At 42.1% G+C, this 15,690-nt stretch overlaps 1 protein-coding gene across 1 annotated transcript in view; it reads left to right on the plus strand.

Annotated features, from left to right (window-relative positions):
* The first annotated feature begins 6,016 nt into the window (after positions 1-6,016).
* Positions 6,017-15,690, plus strand: part of TSHR (thyroid stimulating hormone receptor) — a 44,383-nt gene continuing 34,709 nt past the window's right edge. The window contains exon 1 of the mRNA XM_059474630.1: positions 6,017-6,192. Within this exon, the coding sequence (XP_059330613.1) occupies positions 6,017-6,192 (176 nt within the window). The remainder of the gene's footprint in view (positions 6,193-15,690) is intronic.

Consider the following 15,690-nt stretch of genomic DNA (forward strand, 5'->3'; position numbering starts at 1 on the left):
CTAGGAGGGGACTACAGGCTGTGAGCCAGGCATGGCCACAGCACAGAGTGGCCTTGCCAACAGGACACAGTCCTGCAGCATCTCAGCAGGACTGGGTTGGTGATACTGACAGTCACAGCAAGGCAGGGAATGAAAATAGATCCAGTGTCCATTTATGAGGAGCAAGAGACAGCTGGAGGCAAGACTATAATGTGTGTCCAAGGTCTGCCAAGGAGACAGGACTGGAGAGAAGACAATGCTACCACATAGGTCTCCAGTAAATGCAGGAAAACCAGTCAGCAAGATGGGGCTGTGGGAATCAGGCTGGGAATGAGTTCAGTGTTTGAATAGCTCAGACCTGAGCTGATCCAGACCCCGGTATTGTAATCATATTGTTGTTATTATATTTCTAGAGTCCCATACCTTTCTGGCTGGATTTCTCATGAGCAGTTCTTCTCAGCAGTGTTGTTCCTGCTGCTTCATCAGAACTCCACCAAGGCTCTCCCAGACAGGTTAACCCACCCCCATTTATCCCAGTTGCCTTCACTAGCCACAGCTGCTGCCCAATTAAGGACTTCACAGCTGTAGCTCATTTAGAACAACTAGGATCTGGGCAACGCCACTTATACAACATATATGCTTTACAAGGACTCCTACTACACCCTGGAGCTCCTAGAGAGGGTCATGGTGCTGGCATGGTTGGGTTGGCCAGGCCAGAGCCCTGACAGAGACAAACAACTGAACAGTGATTGCAAACTTGTAACCAGAAAATTCCTTAAACATGCTAGAAACTACAATGCAAACATCATTTTACTTAGAACATAACCTTTCCGAGTGAAGCCAGTACCCACAGAAACACCATGTGGTTAGCAACAGTCATTTTTCTACCCAAACTCTGTTGATGTTCCTGGCTCAGAATGTGCAAGCCAAGTCTTGAAGCACAGAAGGAGGTGTATCCAGACCTGGAGCTCTTCCCAGCTGAAGGTGCATGTTCTGTCCTGTTTCCTTCAAAGCTATCAGGCCTTCAATGACAGGAGTCCCTTCATTCTCTCATTTATGGTTCAAGCCCAGAAATCATGTATTAAGAAGTTCTTATTTATTTTAGAGTCTATTCTGAACATCTTTGTGTCAGCTTTGCATTTTTTATATGCAATCTTTTATAATTTCCATTTTTGATCCCTTATAAATAGCTGGGAAGATACTTTTCCTTCCATTAACACTTTCTGAACTATCACCACTACCACAGAGCTGTTGGCATGCCAAAGCTTCTGATGCCAGTATTTATGTGCATGCTCCTTTTCCCTAATAAATGAAAGGTATTCCAAAATACTTTGCTCTTGGTGAAAGAGCAACAAAGCAAATTACCCTTCCTCTTGTTTAGGAATCTGAAACACAATTATGATGGAGTAGCTAATTCAGGTTACCCTATTAGTAATGGTAAGTACACCAGACAAGTGAGTAATTGGTTTATGATAGGCTACTGAAATGACTCCAATCTTGGGACTACTTATCTTCCCACCAATAAATCTGTTTTTCCTCTGCTTTGTCCATACACAGTGAAATATAAAAAGTAACTCTGAAGCCGAAATAAAAGAGGGAGAGAGGCAGGCTGCCAGAGAGTAACACACAAGATACCACAACAAATCACTCCAGCAGTACTGTAATTAGAGACGTGATACACATCTCTGGTCTTTTCTGGCAAACTAGGTCATGTTGTGAGAAGTAAGAACTCTGTTGTGCTCCGAGTCGTACTAGGTCATCAAAATTGGTTGTGAGAAAACAGAGATTAAGCTGGAAGATATTTGAAGCTGACAAACTGTCGCTGGACAGTGCCAGGCAATATTGTCAGGCTCACATCAGCTTCCACCAAAGTGAAATCCTGGGGTCCACCTGTCACACCAGCAATAGAAACAGACTCTGTCACCACATGTCTCGATGGAATTAATGTACATTGAGCACCAGCGTCAACCAAAGCTTTATACTCTTGCGGTTCAGATGTGTCAGGCCAACAAATCCACACAGTCCAGAAAACACAGTTTTCCCATGCCTCTACCTGGCTAGAGGCAGGGCTCCTCTAAGCCTGGTTATCCTTCTTTCCCTGGGCATATGCCTTGGATGTTCCATCAAGGGGATCGGACATGTCATCATCATCATAGCTGGCAGTTCGGCTACGGGCAACTGGAGCTGCTTTCCTTCTGGTGGAACTCCCTCTCTCAGCCCTGTCTTCCTTCAATTCACGCACTCATTGTACCAGAACAGCAATAGGTTTTCCATCCCAGCTCCTCATGTTTCTTCCACAATCATGCAGGTAAAACCACAGCTCAGCTCGTGGGGTGTACCTTCTCTCACCATCTGGGAAACATCTGCCTTGGGTACCAGAACCTCTGATCTGTACTGCCGAGGTTTGGAGAAGGTCTTCTTTAACCTCCTCTCTGAGCTTCTTGTGATTCTCCTCTATCTTATCCTCTAATTTCTGCAGACGTGTTTCCACCGCTGCGATTCTGGCATGTGTTGGGCCATGCACAGGATCTGCATGAACTCAGAGCTTCCTTGCCATGTCAAGCACAGTCTCACCCCTCATCCCTCTTCATTATGGCTAAGGCAGAAGCATATTCATGTGGCCCAGGTCGCACAAGTTTTCGCCACATCACAGACGTGCATGATACCAAGTCTGGGTTCCTAGTTGTTATGTCGTCTGAGAAGATAGTCTGAGAAGCCAGAGAGAGGTCCAAAAGACAACAGAAATTCCTTTGATGATACATTTGTTTTGCTGGATAGTTTTGTATGCTTTGTTGTCAGCCTGTGACAACGAAAATATTTCTTTGCCAAAGCCAAAAGGGCAGAGAGTTTAATTTCTCATTTTTAATAAGGTATACAGTGTCCCTGGGACAAGCTGTTACTTTGGCAGTAAGAAGAAAACCAGAGGAGAATGTAGACAGGTATAGCACTGCATGATTTTTGTAACATGTAACACATTAGGTGAAATTTAAGTGGCTGATTACTCCCATTGGGTAGAGGATCCAAGGCAAGCCTAAATCCACTAAACTTTTATGTTTGTTTGATCTCTGATATATCTGCATTTAATTTTTAAAAATTATGGTCGTGGGAACCACAACAGCATGAGAAGAAAAAAGAAGAAAAGAAGGTAAGTCCCACAGATCCTGGCAAAAGCCTCCCTTAGTACAGTTGGACTCTGAGTTGGTGTTTCCAGATCTGGGAAAGATCAGCAGGATTGAATGGAGCACACAGTACAGAACCCTGAGCTTGCCCCGCTGTCTCATTCTGGTGATTTGCCCTCAGAGATCAATAAGATCTCAAATTATTATGAAATAATACAATTGTGTCCCACAACTGATATCATTGGTGGATGAGAATTTTTATCTTGTCTGTGGTTCCAAAAACAGGAAGACAGGCTATGCCTCATGAATACCAGGCAATATTACCCTGAGTGTTGGACAAGTGTAGGTTTTGTAGATTGTAGCAACTGTGGTAATGTTGTGTTTGCTGACTCTCAGCTATGCCAAACAGTATATGTGTGTTCAGTTTCCACAGAGGACAAGATGGGTGGGACAGGACCAGATGGGGTAGCAGCACAGAAGTAGACGTGTTTCCACTCTCAGAACCTGTACTGCTTTGTGTCTTTCTTCTTCATGAAATGTGTCGTTAGCTCTTGGCTGGGAAAGAACATGATCCCGCTGCTGAGAGATGGCAACCTTGAACACCTTGGCAGCAGCCTTGAGCCAGCCAGTCTGGCTTACACCATGATGGGCTTGTGTCCCTTAGCACTGGCCACAGGGTGAACAGTTACAAGCCCCATGTCTGACTTGGCAAGACTGAGTCACAATTGTGTCTCATCTGTGCCTCTGTGGACTGTGTATCTCCCTTGTTCATTTACCTTGAAATTCAGTGCCTGCCTGTGGCTTTGTTGTTATTTAGTCAGGTTGGTACAGACACCAAAATGTGGTGGTGAGTGGTGGCTCTCAGGGCTGCAGGTGAGTTACAGATGTGAGCAGTGTGTCAAAAGGACATGACTGAACAGGGCAGAGGATAGCCAGTGTTTCTAAGGGAATTCATGCAATGCAGTCTGAAATTCTCTAGGACACTTGTGAGTGCTTCAGCTTGACCTCTCTCTGGGTCACCCCCAAAGAATACACCATCCTAATGGGATAAGTGTAACTCATGGGACTCCTCACTTACACAAGATTTAACATAAGCCCATAAGATCAGGATTTATATTAAAATTTCTTTATGGCCATAGTATCACTTGCTTACCTTAAAAAAAGATGTATTGAGGGGATTAATTATATTTAGGAAACACATACTGGTGAACTGTCAGTTCACATACTGGTGAACTGACATCTAAAGAGCTATATCAAAATAGTGTCTGATGTGTTGTACTCAAAATGTTTGAATAACTAATGTAGCTGGAGAGGAACTAATTATCCAAGAATAATGTAATCTAATTTATACTGTGCATAGGTTACATTTTTGAGTTTCCTCCTCTGAAGACTACAAACATTTATGTTGGCATTTGTCTTCTTGTATACCTACTTAAGGGAACAATAATTCCACTCCATTTCTGTCAAGATTAGATTTTTTTCCCCCATTTTTTTTTATTTGGTGGATGGATTTTATCTTGTCTGATAATGTGGGAAATGCTACTGTCACCTCTTTTGCTCTATCCTGTCATTTTCAAAATCACTCTTTTGAACTTTCTGTGCTTTTTTAACGGCTATACATTTAGTGCATGTCTAACTTGCAGTCACCGAATATTTGCTTGTTGCAAAGGTCTTCTTTAACTTCACCGCTTTCACAGGTGAGTTAGTATGGTTCTTACTCAGCCCCCTTCCTCCTGTTCCTTTTTGCAAAGATGCCCGGAGGAATGGTCGGGGTCCGACGTTTCGCCGCTGCCTTTGAAAGCGGCTCGGCGGGCCGGTCCCGCTGCCGGCGCGGCTCTCGCCCCGGCTGGGCAGGGCAGGGCTGGACAGGGCAGGGCAGGGCTGGGCTGGACAGAGCCCGCTGGCCCCGCGCGGTGCCGGCCGCCCGCGGCAGGCGGCCCCGGAGGGAGCGCGGGCAGCGGCGGGTCCGGGAGCGGCGCGGCGCTGAGAGCCGGGGTGAGAGCCGGGGAGCGGGCGCTGGGAGCCGGGAGCGGGCACTGCCGGGGAGCGGGCGGTGAGAGCCGGGAGCGGGCACTGCCGGGGAACGGGCGGTGAGAGCCGGGAGCGGGCGCTGGGAGCCGGGAGCGGGCGGTGAGAGCCGGGAGCGGGCACTGCCGGGGAACGGGCGGTGAGAGCCGGGAGCGGGCACTGCCGGGGAACGGGCGGTGAGAGCCGGGGAGCGGGCGCTGGGAGCCGGGAGCGGGCACTGCCGGGGAACGGGCGGTGAGAGCCGGGAGCGGGCGCTGGGGGCCAGGGAGCGGGCACTGCCGGGGAGCGGGCGCTGGGAGCCGGGAGCGGGCGCTGCCGGGGAACGGGCGGTGAGAGCCGGGGAGCGGGCACTGTCGGGGAACGGGCGGTGAGAGCCGGGGAGCGGGCACTGTCGGGGAACGGGCGGTGAGAGCCGGGGAGCGGGCACTGTCGGGGAACGGGCGGTGAGAGCCGGGGAGCGGGCACTGTCGGGGAACGGGCGGTGAGAGCCGGGGAGCGGGCACTGTCGGGGAACGGGCGGTGAGAGCCGGGGAGCGGGCACTGTCGGGGAACGGGCGGTGAGAGCCGGGAGCGGGCGCTGGGAGCCGGGAGCGGGCACTGCCGGGGAACGGGCCCCGGATACCCCGCAGGAGGGGTGCGGAGGAGCGGGGGGCCAGGTCCAGGATGGCGGGCCGGATGAGCGCGCGGCTGGGGCGAGGAGAGGACCCTGCCCGATGGCGAGGGCGCTCAGGGCTCGCTGAGACCTTTCCTGACCCCGCTTAGTGAGGAGGCGGCGTTGTCCAGCACAGGTGCCGCCTTCCCCCGGCAGCTTCTCCCGGCGGGACAGCGCGGTCTGCCCGTGCAGCTCTGGGATCTCCTCGTCTCCTCGGAGAAGCGAGGGACGGCGGAAGATGCTGTGCCTCATGGTAGCCTTCCTTCACCAGTTGCTGCTGGTGCTGGTGCTGTGCAGCCGGGGCACGGAGAGGTGTCCTTCAGCCTTCTGCGAGTGCTCTGACTGGGAGGACTACAAAATCACTTGCAGGGACATCTACTTTATTCCCAGCCTCCCGGAGGACACCCAGACCCTGTGAGTACATGGGGATGGTTTAGGGAAGCCAGCTGTGGGTGTTCACACTTTGCAGGCAGGAGATGCTCTGAGCTGATGTCCTGTGAGATGAGGAGGTGGTGAGAGGGCAGAGGTGCTGCAGATTACCTGGGCAGTACAGGAGAGTGGAACAGCAGTGTGCAGACTCTGCGTGTGGCAGGAGGTAGGAAAAGCGACTCTCAAACCTTCAAGAGCTGTGAAGAGATGGTTCATTGGATCTTAAGAGTTCTGTGAAAAATGTAGGAAAAAATAAGTAACTGGGCTGTTTGTGGGCAAAGTGAGCAGTAGGCTGGATGGATTCTGTGTGGCAAGTGCTTAGGGGATGAGGGGCAGGAAAGGTAGATCAAACACCATTTTGTAATTAAAAACCAATAGGAACTGGATGGGTCACCTCACAAAGACTTCCACAAAACCCTCTGGGCATTTTCAGCTTCTTTGTCAAAGGAAGAGAAAAGGAATCCGTGAGAACTGAGAATCCAAGTATACTGTCTTAGGGCACTTCAGATGAAAGTGTGGAGTATGGGATAAAGCAGCAAATTCAGAGCTTGCCAAAGGGATGGAGTAATTCAGGTAGCTCAGCCTAAGTGTTTGGTACATTGTGGGCACAGTAAGAGATCTTGTCCGGGTTCCTGCTGCCACTCCAGATAAGCATCTTGTGTCATATCTGAGAGTCAAATACTGTAATGAGACTGAAATGGCACCTGCCAGCTGCAACTGAGCAGATGAACCACTTCTGCCTTTCACTTTGTTTCTTGAGGTACAAAAGTTTTATAGTGTGTATGGAAGTTTTATAGTCTTTATGGAACTTTCATTTGTAAATATAGATTACTTTCTGATAAAGTAAATTAACTCAAACTCAGTTGATTTAACTGCAAGGTAAACTAGTAACAGATTGATTCATTTATGTCTTGATAATGATTCTCAGGAGACTTTATATAAATAAGAACCATTAAATTATTTGCACTTATTTGAATGCTTCTCAGATTTTTTAACACTGAAAGTAAAAACTTAAATTGGTCACTTGCCTAGAAAGAAAGAAAAAATATTGATGTTATTTCCATTATTTTTTCTTGCCTTTAATTTTTTGGATGGCTAGACTGCAGTATTTCAGTTAATAAGAGTTTAAATTATACACTTTTTTGTTATTATACTTTTATATACACAGTTTATTTAGGTTGAAATTGCAGTAATGCTATGGCATGCACCAAGTAGTATGTTCTTTGAAATCTACCATAAGTTAGAAAATATAGCAGTTTCAGTTTATGGGAGAAAATACCTTTGTGCAGGCATTTAAAATAGTTAATAGAAACAATGAGATCACATAATGAAATTTGATACTTCCCTTGAAATATGCTGGTTTGATGGCTGAGAAGTACCTCTCTGCATACAGCTCCACAAATAAAGCACTTTGGCCACTGGAATTCTAGTGTTTTAAACACCTGTAGTAATGGGGGATGTAAAATAATAAGCCATTGTTTTGAAAAGACAAAAACACCCAGTGAAGATATTATTTCCATGGGAAAAGTAATTAATGAAAACAACAGAGAAATATTTTTCTGTTTATTTGGGGTGAAATTTAATCATGTGCACCTATTGGAGCGACCATTGCAAACTTCTCAAGATGTGTACTCCCTGCCATGTCAAGAAAATATTCCATGTAATGACAATTGTGATTTTATAGTGTATGGTAGAAGTGGTAGAATGTGTGCTGCATAGTCTTTTATTTGAAAGCAAATGGGAGAATTATCTGAAGAAATAAGGAAAACAGAATTTTTAACCACAACCTTCCCAAACAAACAAGCAGACAAAACACAACCCAATCAAACACAAAAAAACCCCACAGTTTTTTACTTCAGTTTGAAGTTTTCTCTCTGGATAAAGTGTGTTTATTTTCCTCCTATTCTCTTATTTGAATTGCTGGTGGACTGTACCCAATTCTGTAGTCCCTTGCTCTCTGCAAATGTCTTAATATTTCTTTCCTTCCATATGTTAAGTGGGAGTTATAACATTTACCTATATGTGGTTTTTGTTCAGAGTGCTTTCAGGTGCTTCAGGCTGGATTATTTGCACTGGCAGTTAAAACACCACACAGAATTTTGTGAGATTGTAAAGTGTGTGCCCCTGATTCTGTCATGTTTTCATCTTTTTCTGTACAATAGGCAGCAGTTCTGAATCAAAGCCAAAAGATTCCAAAATAATTGGAGTTTCTGTTAATCTTAAGAACAAATAAACTCTTCTTTGAGGTGAGACATGTCGCTGTATGTATTGCACCGTTTGTGTTTAAACTCTCTACAATTTTCCCTAAATGCAGCAAGTTTGTTACTTTTAGGCAAAGTAATTCTGCTTCTTGGTGGTAATGAGTGAACCTCTAGATTGCCAATTTAAAAACTTTTTTGTGTGGCTATTCAGGTTTGTAGGGTTTGTAGGACTAAGAGACTGGTGAGACTAGGAACACTTTGCCAGCTTTTGGAGATGATGAGCTCTTTTCAATGCACAGCATCTTGAAACTCCAATTAAAGTTTCATTCTGATTATTCAATCAGAGCTGTTCTCATTTCTCTTTTACTACTTTAAAAGAATGGAGCAAACCATTTTTTAAGAAATGCTTACAAGAAATTCCAATAAAAGTTTATTTCTAACTCTTTTAGTAGAAAAGGGGCATGAACTTAAGCCAGAAATGTGTGTTCATTTTAAACTGTTATTTATCTAAATATAGTTAATGCAGGTACTTATCCAGAATTCCTGAATGCACAGATATTGATTTTGAATATGACCTTTTTTCAGTATAAGATTTTTTTTTTTTTGCTTACACATACAGATCACCAAAACCCCACAGAACATTTTTTAAAGATATAATTGCATCATAATTCTTGAATTATTGTAATATGTTTCTTGGCATCATTCTGATGACACATTCATGATCCCAGCATCACCTCAATGCACTTCTCAATTATTTTCATTTTATAAATCTATTGCTAATTGGTTTTAATTCTTTTTCTTTGACAATAAAACTAATAAAGTTTTGCTTCTTATTCAGTGTGCATTACATCTCCTACATTCACTTACAAAAATAACTTAATCTCTCCCCTTCCCTTCCCTTCCCTTCCCTTCCCTTCCCTTCCCTTCCCTTCCCTTCCCTTCCCTTCCCTTCCCTTCCCTTCCCTTCCCTTCCCTTCCCTTCCCTTCCCTTCCCTTCCCTTCCCTTCCCTTCCCTTCCCTTCCCTTCCCTTCCCTTCCCTCAATAAGGTTTCTATCCTGTACCCAGGTGCTATTTTCATATCAACATAATCAAATTTGATTGAAATTGAACAAGAGGATGTTAGGCAAGGACAGGGGAACTGGTATATAAATAGATACATAACCAGTACAGTCTTCAAGACTATGCTCTTTACATTAGATACTAAGCTACAGTTCTGCATTTGCTCCTGTAAATTTGCCGTAGGTAGGGTACTGCCTTCTGATTAATGCCCATATATACTGTATATTCTGTAGGTAATATAGAATGGCTACACATTTTGAAATAATTTTTTAGTTGCAATTAATTTGTTTTCCAAAAAATATGTGATTATTTTAATTTGTAAAAGTATTTGACTATTTCTGAAGACAGAGCCAGATTTGAACCTTCTTAAAATAACTAATAATTTGTTTTACCAAACACCATTATACTTACCAAGTCCATGAAATCGTTTTATCAATTGCCTTTCAGATAATGATTGAAATAATTCTATGTACATGGCTGCAACATGAAATTTTTCCTAAATATTGTATTTTGCATAAAATTATACTTTCTTGTCAATTCTGATGCTTGTAATTGTACTTACCTACATATTTTGCTTAGAAAGGCATCGTTTTGCTTCTATAATCCTGCTATTAACACACAACAATCCTGCATTTGACATACAGTAGGTCCAAAACACTAGGTCAAAAAATTAGTGTGTATTATTGTCTCAGTTAAATTGAAATGTGACAGTGAAAGGATTTGTCCACAATCCCAATGGTAAATTGAAGCACTCTTCTAAGGGTTCTTGAAGTAACTTACAAACTGTGCACTGCTTTTCTGTATATACACAGGCCAACTCAAAGTGAGCAGATGAAGAACAGGATTGAGGGACTAAGGGAATAGATAAATATTACCAAAATAATACTTTGTGAACATTGAATACAATATTTTCTTTCATTCCTTATCAGTCATTGGATCAGTAACATTTCTTGTACATTTGAAACATTTAAATTTCCTGTGTCATGGTACAGAAACCAATCAAGCGCTAGGAACTGACAAGCACTCGTACAGAAGCAAGCACTACTTCACCATTTTTGAACTACACACATAGTTTGCTCAACAGAAAGCAGGAGGACTGCAAGCAGTTATTTTTTAAATGCTGTGAAGAGATTAACCTCAATGAGAATACCACAGATTTTTACAGAAGACACTGGTGATAAGGCAGTAGAAATTAATTTGTATTGTTTCCTTGTTTGAGAAGATGATGAGTTTTGATCATCATAGTAGCAAAAGAGTTGCTTATACCAGAGTTAAAAAAACTCTTATTTTTGGAGTTGATTTCAACAGTGGTTTAACAGACTGATTTTGTAAGTGTTACACTACACTGAATCTTGAATTGCTATTATAATCAGTTTTCATTACAGTGTTTTCTTTTGGCATAACATTTCCAACCCATTACACTTCAGAAGCACACAACAGCCTTATCTTGAATTGGGAAACAGAGTTTATTGATACATCTGTAAAAGGAAAGAAAAAACTTAAATTTTGCCAAAAAAAAAAAATCTATGTGACTACTAAGGAATTATTTACAGATTTTTTTGCAAATAGCTAATATCAGTGGAGAGGGCAACTTTTCATGAATCTGACTCAAACAGTCTGTTTATATTCGCAAAATCAAGAAATGTTTGATGTTTTCCTTAACATGGGTTTACAGAACCTCCAAACAAGCTATAAAAGGTGATATTATATATAAAAGGTGATATTATATTTCAATTATATATTGAAAATTGGACTGTCTCAGGAAGTGTTTTAAAAATGTCTAAATGATCTGCCTTCATCACCAAGTGTGACTGAACCTTCCCACATGCAGTTCAGAGAGACTACTCTGAAATGCTAATCTGCCAAACCGGGAATAGGGAAAATAAAATACAGTCTCAGTTCTTTAAAAACTCAACTTTAAACATGCTTTTGTGTTCTGCTGGACTCAGCCCTTACATATCCTTATGTTCACAGACTACACAAGAAAGAGTCTCAAAAAAATTAACAGTATGTATTGTGAAGCTGCTAATGGCATAGCAGCTTCTTAACCACACTTAGGTGGCTACTATGTGGTAGCCAAAATTTAGAGAGTAGAAAAAGTAGCTTGTTTTACTCAAAAATGAGAAGTGAGCCATCTGCAAAAGGACATTTTATGTCAACACCTTTTATTCTATTCAAGATTGTGCAAACCAGTCAGTGCCCTGGTACCTTACCCAAGTCAATGGAAAACACTCAGGATTTTGCCAAGTGCAATGCTATGGACTCAAGCAACGAAGCAATGAGACCAGCTATAATAAACACTACAATTTAAGCCTAAATGAGCTGCTGACACATACTAAAAGAAGATTAGTTCTCTCTTGAACTCCAGCTAGTGCGTGTCATCTCTGTGAATGCAAAGAAATAGGCATTTAAAGTCAACCTTTCTTTTTACAAAGAAAGGTTGAATCACACAACATGAAAAGATTGAGCTAGTTTTTTCTCACAAATAAGTAGATACATAAATATAGAATTGAATAATTGAATTGAATTGAAACCTAATACTGTAATTTATCACAGACTCATACAATATTTTGGGTTAGAATGCACCTTTGAAGACCATCTAGTCCAACCACCTCTTGAAGGAGCAGGGACATCTTCAACTAGATTAGGTTGGTCAGAGTACCATCCAGCCTGACCTTGAATGCTTCCAGAGATGATTTAGCTACCACCTATATGAGCAATCTGTGCCTGGGTTTCACCACAGTCATTGTAAAAATGTTTTCTTTACATCTAGTCCGAATTGACCATCTTTTAGTTTAAAATCATAATGCCCTGCCTTATTGCAGCAGGCACTACGAAAAAGTGTGTCCCCAGCTTCATTAGAAGCCCTCTTTCAGTACTGGAAGGCTGCAATAAAGTGTCTCTGGAGCCTTCTTTTCTGCAGGCTGAAAAAGCCCAGCAGAAGAAAGCTCAACCTTTCCTCGCAGAGAGGGATTCCAGCTCAACCTCAACCTTTTCTCATAGAGAAGGGTTCCAGCTCAACCTTTCCTTGCAGAGAGGGGTTCCAGCTCAACCTTTCCTCATAGAAAGGGGTTCCAGCTCTCTGATCATTTTCACGGCCCCCCACTGAACCCGCACCAGCAGGTCCACATCTTTCCTGTGCTTAGTACTCCAGAGCTGGATACAGTACTCCAGGTGGAGTCTCACAAGAGCAGAGGGGCAGAATCCCCTCCCTTGCCCTGTGCACTTGGAGCCTTGGATAAATGACATCTGCAGCCCTTCCCTTGTCCCCTGATGTAGTCATTCCCAGGCCACTGGGTTGGTCAGACGAGATTTGCCCTTGGTGAAGCTGTGCTGTCTGTCTCAAATCACCTCTCTGTTTTCCATGTGCCTTAGCATAGCTTGTGGGAGGATCTTCCCAGGAACAGAGATGAGGCTGACAGGTCAATAGTTACCCCAGTCCTCCTCTCCACCCTTTTAAAAGATTCGATGCTTCGTTCAATGCTTTGTCCTTTCCGGTTGCCTGGAACTTCACGTGATTGCCATATTAAAACACTACACCCTCATATTTTCGTGCATTGTGATCACAGACGTACTTATTTAATTACTTTTGAACTAAATTTTGATTTTGACCTAAACTGGGTACTGCTGCCTCTTTTACCCTGAACTTTAAATTTTTATGATGGCCTGCTATAAAATGTACTCTAACTACAATAGAGAAGAGCTGTGTTTCTGAAATATTGAACTAAAAGCCTATAAATTTCTGCAAAGAAAGTTCAAACAGGATCATGAAATTTCAGAAAAGAGCAGTCAGAAGAGGCTCACATCCTACAGGGAAAGAGAGTAAGAATAGGCTGTAATTGTTGGCTACTGTTGCTTTTAATCAGAGAACCTCTAAGTGCCTATAATTGCTGCCAGCTGCTCAGCAGAGGTCAAAAAGTCAAACTGAATGTATGAATTATTAAGATAGAAATATAGATGAAAATAAAGGATTTTTTTTTTTGCCTCTGATCGTGTACATCGCATCTGCAAAAGGACATTCAAATGTATGAAATTACTTGCACACAAAAAATAACTACATAGCAGCGACTACTCTGTGTTTCCTCAGATCCTCCTTTTTGCCTCACTGGAAGATGTGTATGCTGATTTTTTTTTTTTTTCAGACATAACCTCCCTTGATCACCATGATATTTTAAAGATGATAGGGTAGCCTTAGAATGATATCATGGATATCATTGCCCTTAGGTGCAACATCTCAGGTCCCATGGATTGATATATGTCCAGTACATTTCAGTGCTTCTTTGGTCTATCCTCTACTTCAATAATGCTCCATTTCCTCAGGCTGCACAGACAGGCAAAGGACTTAAGTGGCCTGGATGCAGATGAAAAGAAAAAAAAAAAAGTTGCAGAGAAGTGGCCTGATTTTGGCTGGAATAGAGCTAATTTTCTTCATAGTACCAAATATGGTGCTGTGGATTGGATTGGATTTGGATTTGTGCTGGGAAAAAAGTTGGTTATTCAGGGGATGTATTAGTTATTGTTGAGCAGTGCTTAGAAAGTCACAGCCTTTTATGCTTCTCATGCTACCCCACGAGGCTGGAGGTGCACAAGGAGCTGGGAGGGCACACAGCAAGCTGTCACTTTGCTTTGTTGAACCTCACACAGTTGCCTTGGCCCATCATTCCAGCCTGTGCAGGACCCTTTAGAGAGCCTTCCTACCCTCCAGCAGATCAACATTCCTGCCCATCTTGGTGTCATCTGAAAACTGACTGCGAATAGGATCATTCCTTCCTGTGAAGTCTTTTTTATTTCAATCCAGTCAGAAGCACTGGGTGATCACAAACTGAGCAAGGATAAGCTCCAACATTGTGGATTGGGGTTTTCTGTTTGCTATAAATTCACAAGTAACCAACCTAAATTCTCTCCTGTCAGTCTGAGAGTGTCCATATGTACCTCAGTTTGTAGGTAGAGGATACATTAGCAGTAAGAGATTACTTTCAGTACCTACTTGTTCCAAACACTGACCTGGACAATTTCATTTTGAAGGAATCTAGTATTTCTTTAATTAATTAGGGCTGGGCCAGTTTTGAGCGATACTTTATGTTATTCTGTTGGACTGCTAGTTGTAGGAAAGCAGCTGTGTAGTCTTGCATATTCAGAAATTATTCCCTACTTGCAGAGTTCCTTTGCTGTGTGAATCATTCCCTCCTTCCTACCACATTGGTAATACTAGCATTGGACACTAGGTGGTAATCATCTTCTGGTAAGTTTAGCACAAATTTCACTATGTGAAATGCCTTTTTATAGCTATTTTTGCACCACTGAAAGACTATAATGCATTTATTTCAGAATAACTTAAAATATATTTTTGTTTGTGTTGGATTTAATTGGACATAAAAAACTAGAAATGAATGTGTCAATAGCTGTTTACCGAGCCATTACTTTGTTGTCATATTTATTTCTCTTATATAAAAAGCTAAAGGTCATTGCTTCTTATAATTTTCTCTGAAAAATGAATTTTGAATGTAAAATTTTTTACTTTGTTTCAAATTGACAAACTCTTTCATATTGACATATTGTAAATTTCCCCCCCTGTATTGGTGGAAAATAGTTCATTAAAATACATAAAGCTTTTGTTGAGATGATTCAAATTATAAATCATATAATTTCAATCTGAAATTCTTTGGGTGGTATGTATTTACTTATTGTGTTTTGTAGATATGCATTTAAAAGCTTTTAAAATGAAGAGACAACTATGTAAAATATATATTTACTTCCCTAATAGATCTTACTGAAGTAATATCACTGATACTGCTGTGGTTGTTAAAATAACATCTATATGGACATAACCCCTGGACCAATTGACATTCCCATGGTTGGGAGCTTGTTTGGAGCCAGGTGTATTGAGGTCAGGAGAAACATCAACCCACTGTTGGAAAAGTAGAAGTCTTTACTCATTCTTGTAACAAATATATGGAGTAGAGAAGGTAGACTGGGGAAGTAGATTCTTCCCTTGGGATTATAGTATAATTTATACTTTATTCAAGACAAAACCTTGGAGAATTTCTGCATATATTGTTATTATTAAAGTCTATTTCTTGTATGCAAATTCCAGAAACTTGATAAATCTCAAAATGATAATATATTTGGCTATGTAAATCAAATATAATTGTAGTAATGAGATACTTGGCATTATGAAACAAAACAGAATCAGGAAATCATCCTAATTTGTTATTTCTTTTT

This window comes from Ammospiza nelsoni, chromosome 6 (genome assembly GCF_027579445.1).
Source record: "Ammospiza nelsoni isolate bAmmNel1 chromosome 6, bAmmNel1.pri, whole genome shotgun sequence".
In the NCBI taxonomy this organism is placed as follows: domain Eukaryota; kingdom Metazoa; phylum Chordata; class Aves; order Passeriformes; family Passerellidae; genus Ammospiza; species Ammospiza nelsoni.